The following is a 14,569-nucleotide window of genomic DNA, read 5'->3' as shown; positions in this document are numbered from 1 at the left end:
GTAATTTACTATCTTCATTTTTCAGCCAAGACCATGGAAAATATGTTCTTCAGCAGTAGTAGCTGAATGGAGGTTATGAAGGATCTTGTTACAGTCAGTCTGTGTGGTTTGCTGCTACTCTTGTGGAACATTCCAAATACTAGGTGATTGCTTTTGTCCAGCCCAAAAGTATTGCCATTCAGTGGTGGAGTATGCATGTAATCTGTAAAATACTTCAGTATGAAAGGTGCTGAATTCAGTAGAATTCACTTTGAATTCAGTAGAACATGACAGGAGCTACTACTAGGAAGGCTGCTCCCTTGTTATTTAACAGTTTGGACAGCACTGGAATGGATGTAATTCATGACAAACAGTGTTGAGGTATTCTACTGGGTATGCAACTGCAATTCTTAGTTTTCACATGGTTGTCGCATGCAGTTTTCCTTGATCATTATTATTGCTAAAACATAAGTAATACAATAGACAAAATAGGTACACAGCATTGTTTAGGGCCTAATTTAAAATGCCTTTTTATTGGAATTTTGCTTAAATTTAAGCAAAAATCCTCATTTCTCAAGGAAAATTAACAATTACAGTACTCTAACACCAGCATAATGCTAGTTTAAAAAAGAACATGAAATAAATTATGTCCATTGCTCTGACAACTTATTAATATTATAAATACACTGTTAGAAACTAATTCCTTCTTTGCATGGACAGTTTTAGATAAATTGGTTACACACCCTAACTATAGGTTGATAATAAAATATAATCTAATATTTAAAAACAAGATCACAATTGTCTTATCACATGAACAGGTGCAGTGATTTAATAAGGGTTCTTGTGTATGTAAAGTGATCAGAGATTAAGCTTGAGAAGAGGCTTTTGTTTGTTTTTTGTTTTGTTTTGTTTTGTTTTGTTTTGTCTGGGGGTTTTTTGATGCCGGAACGACTTTTTGTGATTATCTAGTTGACTTACTATAACACAGGTCAAAGTACTTGCCTGTACTAAGTCCTTTTTCCCTAGTAACTTTCAAGTAGCTCTTGTTAACATAATGATTTTTTGGACTTTTGCAAATATTTTTGGGAATATTTTCTAAGATTCAGGTATTATATTGATATGCTTACTAATCAGTGACAGTCGAATATTAATGTTTGCTTCATAAACACTGAAGATGCATATAGATGGCCAATTAGAAATCCAAGAATGTTTAGGTGTACATTAAGACAGAATTTTTTCCACCTTCTCTTATCCTTTTGCTTATAGCCATTTCTATCATTTTTATTCTACTGTCTAATATAGCAGGTAACAAACTTCTTCCATAATCAATGCAATGTTGTTTTTTGAATCTGCTTATAAAGGGTATGCTAAAGAATTGTAGCCAGTAGCATGTCCCCCAAATTTGACACTGTGTATGTGTAATTTCTGTGGCATACTGCTGCCTGGTGCCTGCAGTATCTACCACAAAGATCTGCCTTGCAATGCTTGTCATTTTTGTCTAATACATTGCCACTTTCAGAGGTCTGCCTCAACAAAGACTTGTTTGCAGTGGGAGCTATCTTATTGCTGCAGAACGTGGCCTTAAGGAAACAAAATCTCTCTTTGGCGTTGTGAAAATAAGCACAGCTACTTAATTATAGCACCATTTCCAGTTGAACTTACTTGGAACGGGTAAACTAATGTGGTATTTCTTATGGGAAAGAGGGAACATGTGGGGAGTAAGAGACCGGGGGTCAGGTGTTCTGTTCTTTCCTCTGACACTTAGCTTGCCGTGTGACTTTAGAAAAGCCACTCAGTTTTCTCCTTCTTCAGTTTCCTGATCTCTAAGCATGAGTGAGATTTTCTTACTGGCAAGGAGGCATGATGAAGCTTAACAAATCTTTGCAAAGCATTTTGAAATTCTTTGGTAAAGAGGCATTTTAGAAGTGCAAGCAATCCTTGTGTGTTGACACCTAATATTTTTTAGATATAGCTTGCAGTTGGTAATTCAACAAGTTTTAGATTCAGTCATGACCATGAAACAAAAAAGTTAATTTCCAGGCAGTATTGCTTAGATAGATAGCTGTTGGCTTTTGACATAGCCCTAATTTCATAAAGACAGGGCAGCTTTTGTGACAAGAGTCCATGCAGAGGTACAACAAGCTTCAGTGGAACTGAGGAAAGGAAATTGGGGGTGAGAACAAGTGTTTGCGGAACCTGGCTTAGGTTTTAGTGGCTTAGTTTGAGCTGCCTAAATGTGAGCCAGGTTGCTACATGCAAGTGTTCACCACTTGCCAGGAGGAGATACAGGCAGCCAAAGGCAAGTAAATCGGAGAGAGGGTGGGCTGACAGGCCTCGGAGAGTAGTCCTGGCAGATCCAGGTGGGGCTTGTATATCTGCAGAGGTGGCTGGAGAGTCCAAGGATGGGATGGGGGGCTGCCCAGTCTGGGTGGGAGCTAGTTGGGAAGGTAAAAATAGCCTGAACAGGGTCAGGGAGGTAAAAACAGCACAGCCATGGGGCTGTGGAGAGTGGCCGGGCTTTCCCTGCCCCTGGGCTATGCTAGGAATGGGTACAAGTGTTCACTAGGTCAGGTTAACCCATTTTAGGTTGGGTTAATCCCTTACTGAAGAGGTCTGACAAGAACTAACTTTAGATAGGGCATGCCATTTTTAGAGCAACTTAAACCATGACTCAGGTATCCAGGTTGTAGCTGTATTGGTCTAGAGGCAAAAGAAATAAAAACTCATAACAGAGGTGATATCTTTTATTAAACCAACTAGATATTTGTAAAAAAAAAATTCTTTGAGAGCACTTATAAACCCAGCCATTTAGATTGCTTGGTTAGGGCAATTTATATGGGATGTGTGCATGCACCCAGATGAAAAGTAATAAAGCTTGATATTAAGTACTCAGGTAAAAATGCATTTATAGTACACTTCTTATCTAAAGCTACTAAGATTAGGAACCAAGTTAACACTACCCCTGTACAACACTGGTATTTGCACATATACACACCACACTTATTAAGTTGGCTATGATTCTTCTAGGTCAGGGGGCCAGTCAAGCCAGGAGTGCAGACAGCTCAGCATTAAATATGCACCAGTCTGCTATGCCTCAAAATAAATCTCTTTTTGGCATATACTTAGCATAACACTAAACTACCTATATTTCTGTTTTATGAGGTTGCACACCCAAAGGGAACAAGACCTGCTTCACTATATGGCTTTCTGGTATCATAGTGAGGTGCTACATGTTTACCCAGGATAGAAATTTTAAACCAAAACAAAATCCTAAATTGTAAAATTCCCTTGAGATGCCAAGATGCCTTGGGGTTTTTTTTCTTAATTTAAAAAAAAAGGACTTTATCAGCTAGTCCAGGATGCTTGGTAGCTTTATTCTGTCCTAAAGCTTTGCTAGTGAACATATATGTTCTAAAACCAGTAATTACTTGGGGTTTGCTTCTTTGTTTTGTTTGTCTGTTTTAAGAAATGGGATTACATGACTCTAGCTAACCCAGTTCATTGGTAATTCACTTATTACCATGGTATCTGGCAGGACCCTAGTATTTTCATTAAGTTAATAGTACACATGATCTTAGAATTTGCTCCCCAAATTAGATTTACTCAGGTCCATGTATGTTAACTTCTAAGCATTACATGGCACTGACAGACATTATAGCTCCCTGCTCTAACTCATGGTTCTTCACAGGAAGCACCATGAGTTACAGCGATTTCCTCTCTACCCCACCCCCCAATGCTACAGACATTCACTGTTCAGTGTGGGTCGGGTGGGGGGGAGGTCCAGTTTGCAGCGACTGCATATCTGTAGCCTCTCTCCCCTAGCCCTGTTCCCATTCTTCCTCCCTCCCTCCCCAGCTCTGGTGCTGTCTTCAGGATGGGAGAAGGAAGAAGGGAGGGAAGGGAGCTTTGTCTGGGGTTTTTCCAGCCTACACTAGAGGGTGAGGTGGGTTGGATTGGATGGTCTGGGAGACATGGGTCTTGTCCCTATGTGCACAGGGTGGGAGTGCTCTGCAGCAGCAGTGGTCTCCCAGCCGATGCACATCAGGACCTTTCCCGATGTGTACAAGGCCAGGACACAGCTGCCGCTGCAACTGGTAGAGCTCTCCTGGCCCCATATTCCTTGCCACCCTCAGCAGACCAGGGTGGGATCAACCCTGTACTGGGCTGCTCCCATTGGGAGCAAATCTGTGCTGTAGGCTTACTGTGCAGTATTTTTTCTGTGCAGTAAGCCTAATTCAAATTAATAGCATGTGTAGATGGGCTGAGGATGGTATCTCATGGTCTGTCATTTAAATGGAGATTTAACCTGCTCCTGACTAAGTTGTGAACTGATAAGATCACAGTGAAAGGTACTATTTTTCTGTAACGAACAGATTTTAAATAATAGAAATTGAAGTCTTAGTTTCAATGAATATGGCCTAATCAATTGCAATCAACAATTTAACTGTGAGATTTTTCAATGCTAGGTGTTGGCCTAGTTCTGTTCCCATTGAAATCAATGGTAAATATTCTGTTCCAATTGGGAGCAGAGTTAATTCAACAATGAAGGCATTATATTAAGCAAAATAGTAATTTTCTTATTTTGTCAATTTTTTATTATTCTTTTTCATTTCGTTGTATTGTTTTTAAAGTCCCCAGTCTCCAGCTGGAAACAGACATCACCTTTCTGCCACCATAACAATTTCTATGGCAGCACAAAGGCGAAGCAATCAGATATCCATGCCCCTTGTCTCAACAAAAATTCCCCAAAGTGGCTTAGATTCATGTGGTATAAAATTGTATCGTTTTGCCTTTTTTTGTAGAGGATGTCTGTTTGCTTTATGGCATAAGAACATGGAAAGCCCAGAGCTTATCTAGAGATCTTTCAGACGCATTTTAATCTTGCAGGTAAGAAGTATTATTTTGTAGTAATTATTCTGATTAGCAAAATAAGGCCATAGAAAAGTATTTAAATATAATAGCAAAGTATTTAAATCTGTACTCAATTTTAAGCACATGAACAGTCTCATAAATATCTTTCCTTAAAATGACCTTGGTGTCAATTGAACTATTAGCAGGTTAAAGTTAAGTATATGTTTAAGAGCTTTACATAAAAATACTAATTTTTGCTTTGTTTTAAACAACACTGCACTCTGTCATAGCTCTGCATTTCCATACAGGTTTGTGCAAATTAAATCAAGCTGGAGGCTAGAGTACAACATTTTAGCACAGCATCAAATGGAATTTACATTTTCAAGTTGGGGTGCTAATTAAGACCTTACAGATTTTATAACTTTATGTTTAGTTTGGAAGAAGGTCTATCAGAATAAGCATAATGAAACCTAAGTGCTCTAAAAAGCTATTATGGTTCGTTAACTCCATAATAGAAATTAGCTCTCAAAAAGCTTTCTTATTTTTTCCTACTATTGCTTTTACCTTTGCTGTGTTCTTCTTTCAAATACTTATAGGACATGTCTATACATACCTATTAACACATAGCTATAAGCTCCAGAGCTTATTGCTGCCAGGTGCATGTCTGCACATGTGCTTGGGTTGCAGCACATTGAGCTGGGTCACAGCAGTCCCAGCTGGCAGGGAGCCTGGGGGGTCAGCTTGCCAGCCTAGGGCTGCTCTGACCAGGCTCAGTGTGGTGTGGAGGGGTTGGCTGGGGAACAAGAGTGCTGCAGCAAGGAGCTAGCTAGCAGGTAGCCCCTGCACTGAAGCACCCTCATGCCCCAGCCAACCAGACCAGCATCTACACATGTGCTGTTGTGCACACAAAAAAAACTCTGGAGCAAGATAGCACTTATATTTTTTTTTTACCCATTTGCAGAGTTTATTAGTTGTGTACGACTTAATAGGGCCACACATGTAAATGCTGAGACATTTACTGCACAGTTAACTAGGCAACTGCGCAGTAAATGTCTCATGTAGACGCATCCACAGGTACCTACTTTGGCCAAAATGTTCTAACGGAGTTCCTAAAGATGAATACCTTTTAAATCCCTCTATTATACGTGGCTCAAATAGGGCAGATTTTATGAAATTCTGAGTATCACGTCATCCTGTCCACTTAGTTTGGGTACTTCTGGCCTTTTGAAAATGGGTTTGTTTATTTATTTAGGCAGCTCATTATGAATTTCAGCACTCAACTTTTTTTTTTATCCCACAGTAGATCTATAGGGCAAAATTCAGTGCCATGCAGAGAAAGCTGAGGCAAGTCTTAAATGTGCTAGCTTTCATACTGGAAACTGGGGCTGTGCCAAATTTCAACTGGTGTTTCGTTTTGAAGCTATTTCAATGCATTTTGAGCTCAAAACAGCAAAATCAAAACTAAACGAAAGGCTTTGAAACAGCGTCAAAACAAAACGAGGGCACTTAAAACATTTTGAAAGTTTTTCAAAATGTTTTGAGTTTCGAAGCCAGACTTGCTTGAGGCTAAACAGAAATTAAGGAGGGGGAAGGACTGTCTGATATTTACATCTAGCTCCCAGTTTGATTCCCCAGCTCTCTAATCACTTCCCCCAGCTCTCTGTCATTTCCCCAGCTCTTCCCAGGGGGTGCAGGCCCCCAATCTGCAAGCGGGGTTTCAGCAAGTTGCTGCTGCAGGCTGGGGCCAGCGGCAGCCGCTTGGCACAGTGTATACCAAGCACCGGGAAGATTTCAGTGCTGCCGCTGGCCCCAGCCTGCAGTGGCAGCCTGCTAAACCAGGTGCACAGATCTAGGGCCCCAAGCCCCACAGGAAGAGGTGGGGGAATGAGCTGGGGGCTGGGGAATCAAGCTGGGGGCTGGGGAATTGAACCAGGAGTTGGAGAATTGAACCGGGGGGCACTCTGCTATGAGTGCCCAGAGGCCCCAGTTGTCACTGCCAGGGCCAGTGAGTGCAGGGGTTTGGGGTTGTTTTTTTTAAAGCTCTGCACACCAACTGTGGAGCATGCAGGTGACAAGAAGATGCTACTGCCAGCTGGGGCCAACGCCAGCTCCCTAGTCTGCCTGGTGCAACCCGCGCCGAGCGCCGGGAAGAACCCAGTACTGGCATTGGCCCCAGCTGGCAGCAGCAGCCTGCTGTCATCCCACATGCAGATCCAGGGGCCGTGCCCCCTGGAAGGGCTGCAGGACTGTGCCAGACTCCTTCCAGGGGAAGCAGGCCTCCGGATCTATGAGCAGGATGACAGCATGCTGCTGCTGCTGGCAAGTGATACTAGTTTTGCTTTGAACAGTTTGAGGTGCAAGTTCACAAAACTTCCTGCACCTATCTCCTTGAAACTTGGCAAGCTTCATGCCCTCAGAAGCAGCTATCATCCTTGTAGTTTTCATCTGAATCGGGCAAGAAATGATAATGTTATAGGCATTTTTATGATTCCCCATTATAGCCTATGAGCGAAACATTGAAATGCATCAACAGCATTGAAACAGTTTTGACAAAATGAAATGGAACAGTGCTTTGAAACAGCAAAGCAAAACACTGTCCCTTTGAAATGGTGAAACGGAAATTGAAATGAAATGGTGCTGATTTGCACAGCCCTACCGGAAATGGTGCAGCTGCATTAACATGGCCCTCCCCTCAGTTGTTTAGCATTGCTTCTCAGCAGGACTATGTTATCCAGATAGAGCGCTCACTAATGGAATTGCACTGCTTCTCATATCCAAGCCTGCTTGTTCCGAGTTAGCTTGGGCCTAAATGGCACTGCATTATGCCGTGTAGATATACTCCAAGTTTGATCAATCTTATCTCGCATCTGTTCCCCCTCAGACTGCCTCAGACTCTTGGGTGTTGCTTTGTTCATGAACTCAGCTCTTCATATCGATCCTTGTAGTCAGTTTCCTGCCATCTCCTCCACTTCTCTCAATTTGTCTAATTTTTTCGTAGCTCTGAACAGCAACAAGGGTACAGACAGAAGTGCAGCTCTCAGCTGTAACTCAGAACATTTTCTGCAAAGTGTTCTGAGTTACAACATTACTCCAGACCAAACAGAAGTTCAAGGTTGGTTCCAGGGGGGAAGGGAATCTAGCTGTGGGCTGGGAGCCTACAGCGAGGTTTCCATAGCAATGGTCATCGCTCTCTGTCAGTGCCTGCTGTTTTCAGAATGGGAGGGGGAAAGGCAGCAGAGGGAGCTCATTCTTAGGGCTCCACAGCCAGTGCCCACCTTGGAGTGGGGGGAACTCCAATACACCCACCCCACCCTCCAGGGAAGCGCTGAGAAACACCCAGACTGAACTCCTCCCTCCGCTACCTTTCCCTGCTCCCATTCTGAAAACAATATCAGGCTGGGAGCTCTGCAGTTGTAAATTACAGAAGATGCTACATTTTGAAACATCATTATCTGATCCCTCATGTAATGAAGGGTCAGATTTTCACCAGATTGGCCATTCTGGAAGCTATTTGCAGCCATGTACTTGTGTTTGGTCATGGCTATAGACTGCTTTCTGTGGCCAGATCAGGCAAAAATTGTCACTTCTGTCTGCACCCCAAATAAAGGTCCCAATAAATCCCGCAACACAGCCCTTACCCTATTGAATGCAGCATCTAAGAATGGGGTATAGGTTGTAGCCATGGTGGCCTCTAAGAATGTACATGAGCACATGAATTTCAACAGGCCTTTATTATGCTCTTAAGGACTGTGCTGAATAGGGGCAATATATTGAATTTGAGGCCTACATGCTGCAGAACATGGAAAAGTCTCACCGGACTTTTAGGCCAGGTTTAAACCACCTCCAGGGCATGCCTGGGAGCATGGGAAAGAAACATGACCCTCCCCATTTTGCACGTGCCCCAACCTGCCATTTAGGTTGCATAAGCATCTTGGTTTGGTCCTGAATATACACCTCAGCATTGTGCTCAGGTTCTAATGAGACAAAGAGCCTGAGGGCAATGCTGAGTCACATACACAGGGCTGCTCTAAGCCATCATTTCCACAGCCTGATTTGCAGGCTTGAGCACACTCAGTGCTGATGTGAACAGGTGGAACCTTCTTGGCACTATACCTTGGCTTGTCCTGAAGGTGGTATAGACATGACCTCAGACTCTTACATCCCTGTTCTCTGATGTCATCGTTTTTGAATACTCAGTCTAAAATAGCATGGACTTTTTGGAGGAGCTAATAGTATGTCTATGTACAAGGGAAAACCTCAAAATATTTAAGAACAAAAACACAGTATTAAAAATTAAACACAAAATTAAATGTAATATGTTGGCTTGTAGTTAGGAAACTCATTGTTTATGATAAATGAAATGTCTGTGTGTGTGTTGGTACAATATCTGGAAACTCCATCTTTCACTCCTAGTATAAATAGATTTTAATGATCTCTGGTTTTGGTCAATAAGCTTTGATGCAATGTATTTGCATGTGCATTTGTCTGTGATAAATGGTGTGATACTTTTTATTAGATCCATGTGCATGTTTGCCATTTTTACTGTTTGTGAGGTAGGTGGGCTGGCAGCCCTGGAAACTAAACTTACCTCCTTTAGTTGTAAAACAGCTGCAGTGCTACAGACTTCCTCAAACACCACAGCAATGTGTTTCAGTCTTGAGCTGAGAGGCATCATTTCTAGTGGTAAGAAGGCAGTTTCCTTTTGGCATTCAGTCTTTGTTGCTTTTGGGACTCTGTAACAGGGTGGCCTGTCACCTTAAAGGAAGGCAGCTAGTTAGACTGAAGGGCAGCCACTGTGGGGAGGTGAATGAGGGTGTAGCTCACTGGGCAACAAAAACCCCAGCAGGCAGAACCAGCACCAGAGGAAGGAGACCTCTGGGCAATGAGGAAAACAAGCCTAGGAAATAATGCAGGCTGCCTGCTGTGGGCTTGGGGCTCCCTGCCCTGCTGCCCTCCCCCTGGGGGCTCCACAGCCCAGTGGGCAGGACCCAGCATGAGAGGGAGTGCCGCACCACGCCATCATGGCTGCCAAGCTAAGGTGCCCCTTGCCCACCCAGCAGCAGTAGAAGCAGAACTCCATGCCGCCACCACTGCTGCACCTCACCTTGGCGGCTATGACAGTGCAGCGCTCCCTCCTGCACAGGGTCCTACCTGCTGGGCTGCAGAGGCAACTTCTGCCTGGAGCTGGTCCAGGCCCATTGCAGCCCAGCACCCTGCCATGGGTGCAGAAATCTTGCAACCCCAACCACTAATGTCGCGACCCCATTTTCTCACGGTTTGGGAACCACTGCAGTAGGGTGTCCAGATTTAGTTAAGACACTTGTTCTCTTGAAACTGGACTATAGCTACTAATTACTTTAATAACAATACAAAGGCCTGTTCTTATCTGGCTTTGTGTTGTATGGAAGTAATTCTTCTGAAGTCAGTGGGCATACTGCATGGAAAGTCAATATAAGACAGATTACAGTCATACCCTACACATTTCAATAGAAATGTTTTCTGCCCTCCCAAGATCCATCTTTTACATCTATGTAATAAAATAGTCTTGCTCAGTGGGTTTGGCAATAATATTGTCTATATCTTTTCTTCTCTTCCATAAGGGAGACAATGTTTGACTGGATATTCATCAAAACGTATTAATGCAGAAAAATGTGGGAGGTGATATGGAGGCATAATTATTCAGAAAATAACCCATTCTCATTTTGTGTGACATGGTGAAGCCTGTTTTTGTGGGAGTTCTAAATCTTTAATTCTTTATAAACCTGTGTCCCTTCCTCCCTCCTGCTGAATGGGTAATGAAGTGTGTAACTATACGTATGTTAGAGTAGGTTACAAGATACGAAAGTGTCCCATTCGGTGTTGGGCCAATGACAAGGGAGGTAACCATTATTTTAAATGATATTTCTGCATGCAGCCTCACACTACTTTGCCTTCACATGATGCTACTTTGTTACTGATAGATTTTTTTTTTTCCTGTAGGAAAAACAATCAGGTGACTTACATGCTTTGAACTGATATATTGGAAGAGCTTAACTTTTAGAGCTGCAGTTTTATATATGCTTGATGTTTTTAACTCTTAAATACTAGCAACGTTCTCCTCTCCCCTCATTATTTGAACTCCCTATATAAATATCTTTTTCATAGCAGAGATGGGGAAGTAAAGCCAAATAGAAAATAAATTATAGGATTAGCTGTTTTCCTGCCCTAAAGTAAAATCTTTCTATAAAATCACTGGAACATTTTATTTCCAGATATAGAATATCCAGATAAATCATAGAAATGTTATTAAAAAAAACAACCCTGAGACATAATTCCTTGGCTTTTTCCTACAGATTTGATGTTCACAGGACTTGCTGATATTCTTCTAAATAGAGAACAGTTTTTACCTGCTGTCTTTTGAATTGCATCACATCTGATTATGAGCCAGAAAGACTCGTCAGAAGAAATAGAAGATGGCCATCAAGCTTTATGTATTACCTGTGGCCAACCACATTTACCAGAAGAGCCCCACTTGTACAGCTACACGGAAGAAGTAGATGATGATCTAATATGCCACATTTGCCTACAAACTTTGCTTCAGCCATTGGACACTCCTTGTGGTCATACTTACTGCACAATCTGCCTTACAAATTTCCTACTGGAAAAAGACTTTTGCCCCATGGATCGCAAACCTGTGATTCTTCAGTCTTGCAGAAAGTCCAGCATATTAGTATATAAACTCCTGGATAAGCTAATGGTTAGCTGCCCTTTCACAGAACACTGCTCAGAGATATTGCAGCGTTGTGACCTTGAACAGCATTTTCAAAATGGGTATGTCATTTTTTTTTCCTTGAGAGGGGCTGAGAGCACCAGTGACTGGAAAGGAGTCCAATAAACTCCTGTTTTATAATGGGCAGTCAGTTTAAATGTATATTTATCACATTCAGTCCAGACATAAATCCACTGTTTTCAAAGGGGTTATACCAGGGTTGAATTTAGCTAAATTATTTTAAGTACTTTATTGTCTTTTTAATACAACAAACGAGCTTGAGGTCCTTATGGATAGTACCATTAGTATATCTCCTGGTAAATTGTACAGCAAGAGTGTATATTTAGTAATCCAAAATGTTCTTTGAGTTCTGTGAGCTGAGGTATCTCATATATTGTGTAAGTACCGTGAGGGGCTTTGATTGCCTTTTCTTTATTTTAATATTGCCCATATATTAATTGAAGCAGAAAATATACTGTGGGTTATCAATCTCTGGAGGTGGGGCTTGAACCTAAGTCTACTCAACCCTAGGTGGGCTCCCTAACTATGGGGCTAGAAAGTCAGGCTTCCAGATGTCCTTTTCTCTGGCCTTTTTAAGTCTGCTCTTTAAGTGCAAGAAGGCATGAGCCTCTGCCCCATCCTGGCCTGGTCCAAATGGAAGAGGAAGAACTGACTTAGCTGTGAGCTACTACTATCCCTCTCCTATCCTGCCTGATTGAGCTCCACAAAATTTCACATCCTAAGGAGCTGGAACTGGAAAGAGAGCGTTGCCTTATTGTATGGTGCCCTGTCTAGTACTATCTGCCCCTCAGTCCTTGAAACATGTGGGCCAAGGCAGTACAAGTGTAGGCTAACCAAATCATTAGGAAGCTCCCACCACTTCATGTTACATTTTCCTCCCCCTGCCCCCTTCCTGAGGGTGGGGATCAAGTTACCAGGTGGCAGCAGGCAAGGGAGGAAGAAGTGCAAATGGGGGCAGGGCTTCTCTGGTGGATGGTGTTTTGGTGATTGATCCCAAATCCATACCTTTGGGCTTTTCCAGGGGGCATATCACACCAACGCATCTTTCACGTAGGTTAAATGACTTCCTGAGATTCCTTGCCTCTAAAACAGTCACCCGCATGGGGATTTTCAAGCCCTGTATTTGTAGATACCTGGCAGGGTGCTGTATGTTAAAGTACAGCCAACTGGCAATTATCACTCGAAATATTCATGCATTTGACTAATTCAGTCTACTGAGGTGCAGAAACCCTGCTTGCAATCTGACTTCCAGTTCTTAATAGTGCAGGAGACGAGAAGGGCAGCGTGCTCTTCAGGCAAGGAGTCTGGCAATGCCTAGGCACAGTGCAGATTGAAATGACAGTGTTCTTTTTAACACTGGTAAATCAATAGGTGGGAGAAGGTGTGTGACTCTGCTAATAAATTAATCTGATGCCCGTGGAGGACTAGACCAACCGTGGTCTGAAATCTCAACTAAATGTGACTATGGCTTTTGGTGAATAAATCACAACGGACCCAATTAGAAATATCAGAATAGCCAGCAAATGCTCTATTCTTGCATAAATCAATCTCAAACTGATCCTTGTTCTCAAAGAGAGAGCTCACTCCTGATCAGAAATGAAGTCATTGATGGAACCAGGTGAGTTTGTTGTGTGTTTGTGCATGTAATTAATTAGGGAACTTTAATGTCTCATTGGAATCAGCATGGACATTCATGTAAAAGATGCTCATTGATAACTAGTTTTTATATGTACATTTTTCACCCAGAAGGTGTGTCCTTGGTTCGTAATCTATTTGTACAAAAATGTCTGACTGTGTTTGTGTTTTTGGGAACATACACTGATCCTTTGTGGTGTTTTATTTTTTTTAAAAGGTGTGACCCTCTTACATAGTTTGCATAGGAACTCCACGGGAGTGCTCCCTCCTCCTCCCCACCCCCTGCCCCTCTCCATGTACAAACTACTAGACTGGACCCTTCCTTGATGTAGTTTAGCTCCTACCCCATCTGCTTCTGGCCAATGATGTAAATGTACCAGCTGCTTCTGAAGAACCACTCTGAATACTGCAGGAGGCAGGTCTCTTTCCTGTGCATCATCCTGCTCTGCAGCATAAGTCACTGTCTCGCCAACCATGCTGTGCTGTCCCTAAACCCTCACATCCACCCATCTGAGAATCAAATCAAGTAATCCTCTTACAGGTCAATGATTTTTCAGCGTAGCTTCGTTTAAGGGATTTAATTTTGATTCATAATGGGCTACCATTGTTTTGAAATGGAAAGGCTCGTTTAGAAAGGGCTTGGCTGACAAAAGCTTGAAGTTCTGTGTCCCATCCTCAGAAAGAGAGAAAGTGGGAAGGAGGAAACCTAGCAGCAGTGCCAGCCTTGCACTGAAAATGAAGGCTCTTCTGTTATTGGTTCTACCTTGGCTAAGTCCTGCAAACTACATAGACAATGTGGGCAATCTGCACTTCCTGTACTCAGAGCTGTGAGTACTCACAGTCATGGTCTCTGTGTGTGTGTGTGTGTGTGTGTGTGTGTGTGTGTCTGTGTATTGTCTTCTTAAACTGGAAAATTCTCAATATGCGATACCTGTATGTATATAAACTATAAAACATCTCGGCAACAGCTTAAAACAATACCACGCACTGTCTGCCTCTGACCTGAAGAACTAATAATAGCAATACTTCTCTAGCACTTTCCACTTTTGAAGTGTGGAAGCAGCTAAGGCAAGATAGTGAATCTCTCTTTCCTTGTCAACTTTGCTTTTCTGGGCTGATGTTTTTAGTTGTCTCCTTTTTTTCCCACCTCTGAATCTGCCTAATTTTATTCTATAAATAGATAGGATATGGGGGTAGCGCTGGCATCCTAGCTTTACACCTTTTGTAGCTTACTGTATTTGCATATATTTTTATATAGAAAATACATGTATTAATGTGCAAATCTGCTTGCCTATGGCATAACATGTAGTGCTGAAAATCCTTTCACCATACATA

General features: G+C 42.3%; 1 protein-coding gene across 5 annotated transcripts in view; it reads left to right on the top strand.

Annotated features, from left to right (window-relative positions):
- Window positions 1-14,569, top strand: part of LNX1 (ligand of numb-protein X 1) — a 112,217-nt gene that overhangs the window by 13,780 nt on the left and 83,868 nt on the right. For 2 of the 5 annotated variants that reach the window (XM_006277428.4, XM_019481238.2), the window contains exons 3-4: window positions 4,782-4,866; window positions 11,163-11,640. In XM_006277428.4, coding sequence (XP_006277490.1) covers window positions 11,249-11,640 — 392 coding nt within the window. In that variant the 5' untranslated portion in view covers window positions 4,782-4,866; window positions 11,163-11,248. Of the gene's footprint in view, window positions 1-4,781; window positions 4,867-11,162; window positions 11,641-11,668; window positions 13,218-13,252; window positions 14,062-14,569 lie in introns of those variants that run through there. The other 3 variants (XM_019481239.2, XM_019481240.2, XM_019481241.2) reach the window with 3 other exon arrangements.

The sequence above is a fragment of the Alligator mississippiensis genome, chromosome 2 (assembly GCF_030867095.1).
Source record: "Alligator mississippiensis isolate rAllMis1 chromosome 2, rAllMis1, whole genome shotgun sequence".
NCBI lineage: Eukaryota > Metazoa > Chordata > Crocodylia > Alligatoridae > Alligator > Alligator mississippiensis.
This window is presented reverse-complemented; position numbering and strand designations above follow the sequence as displayed.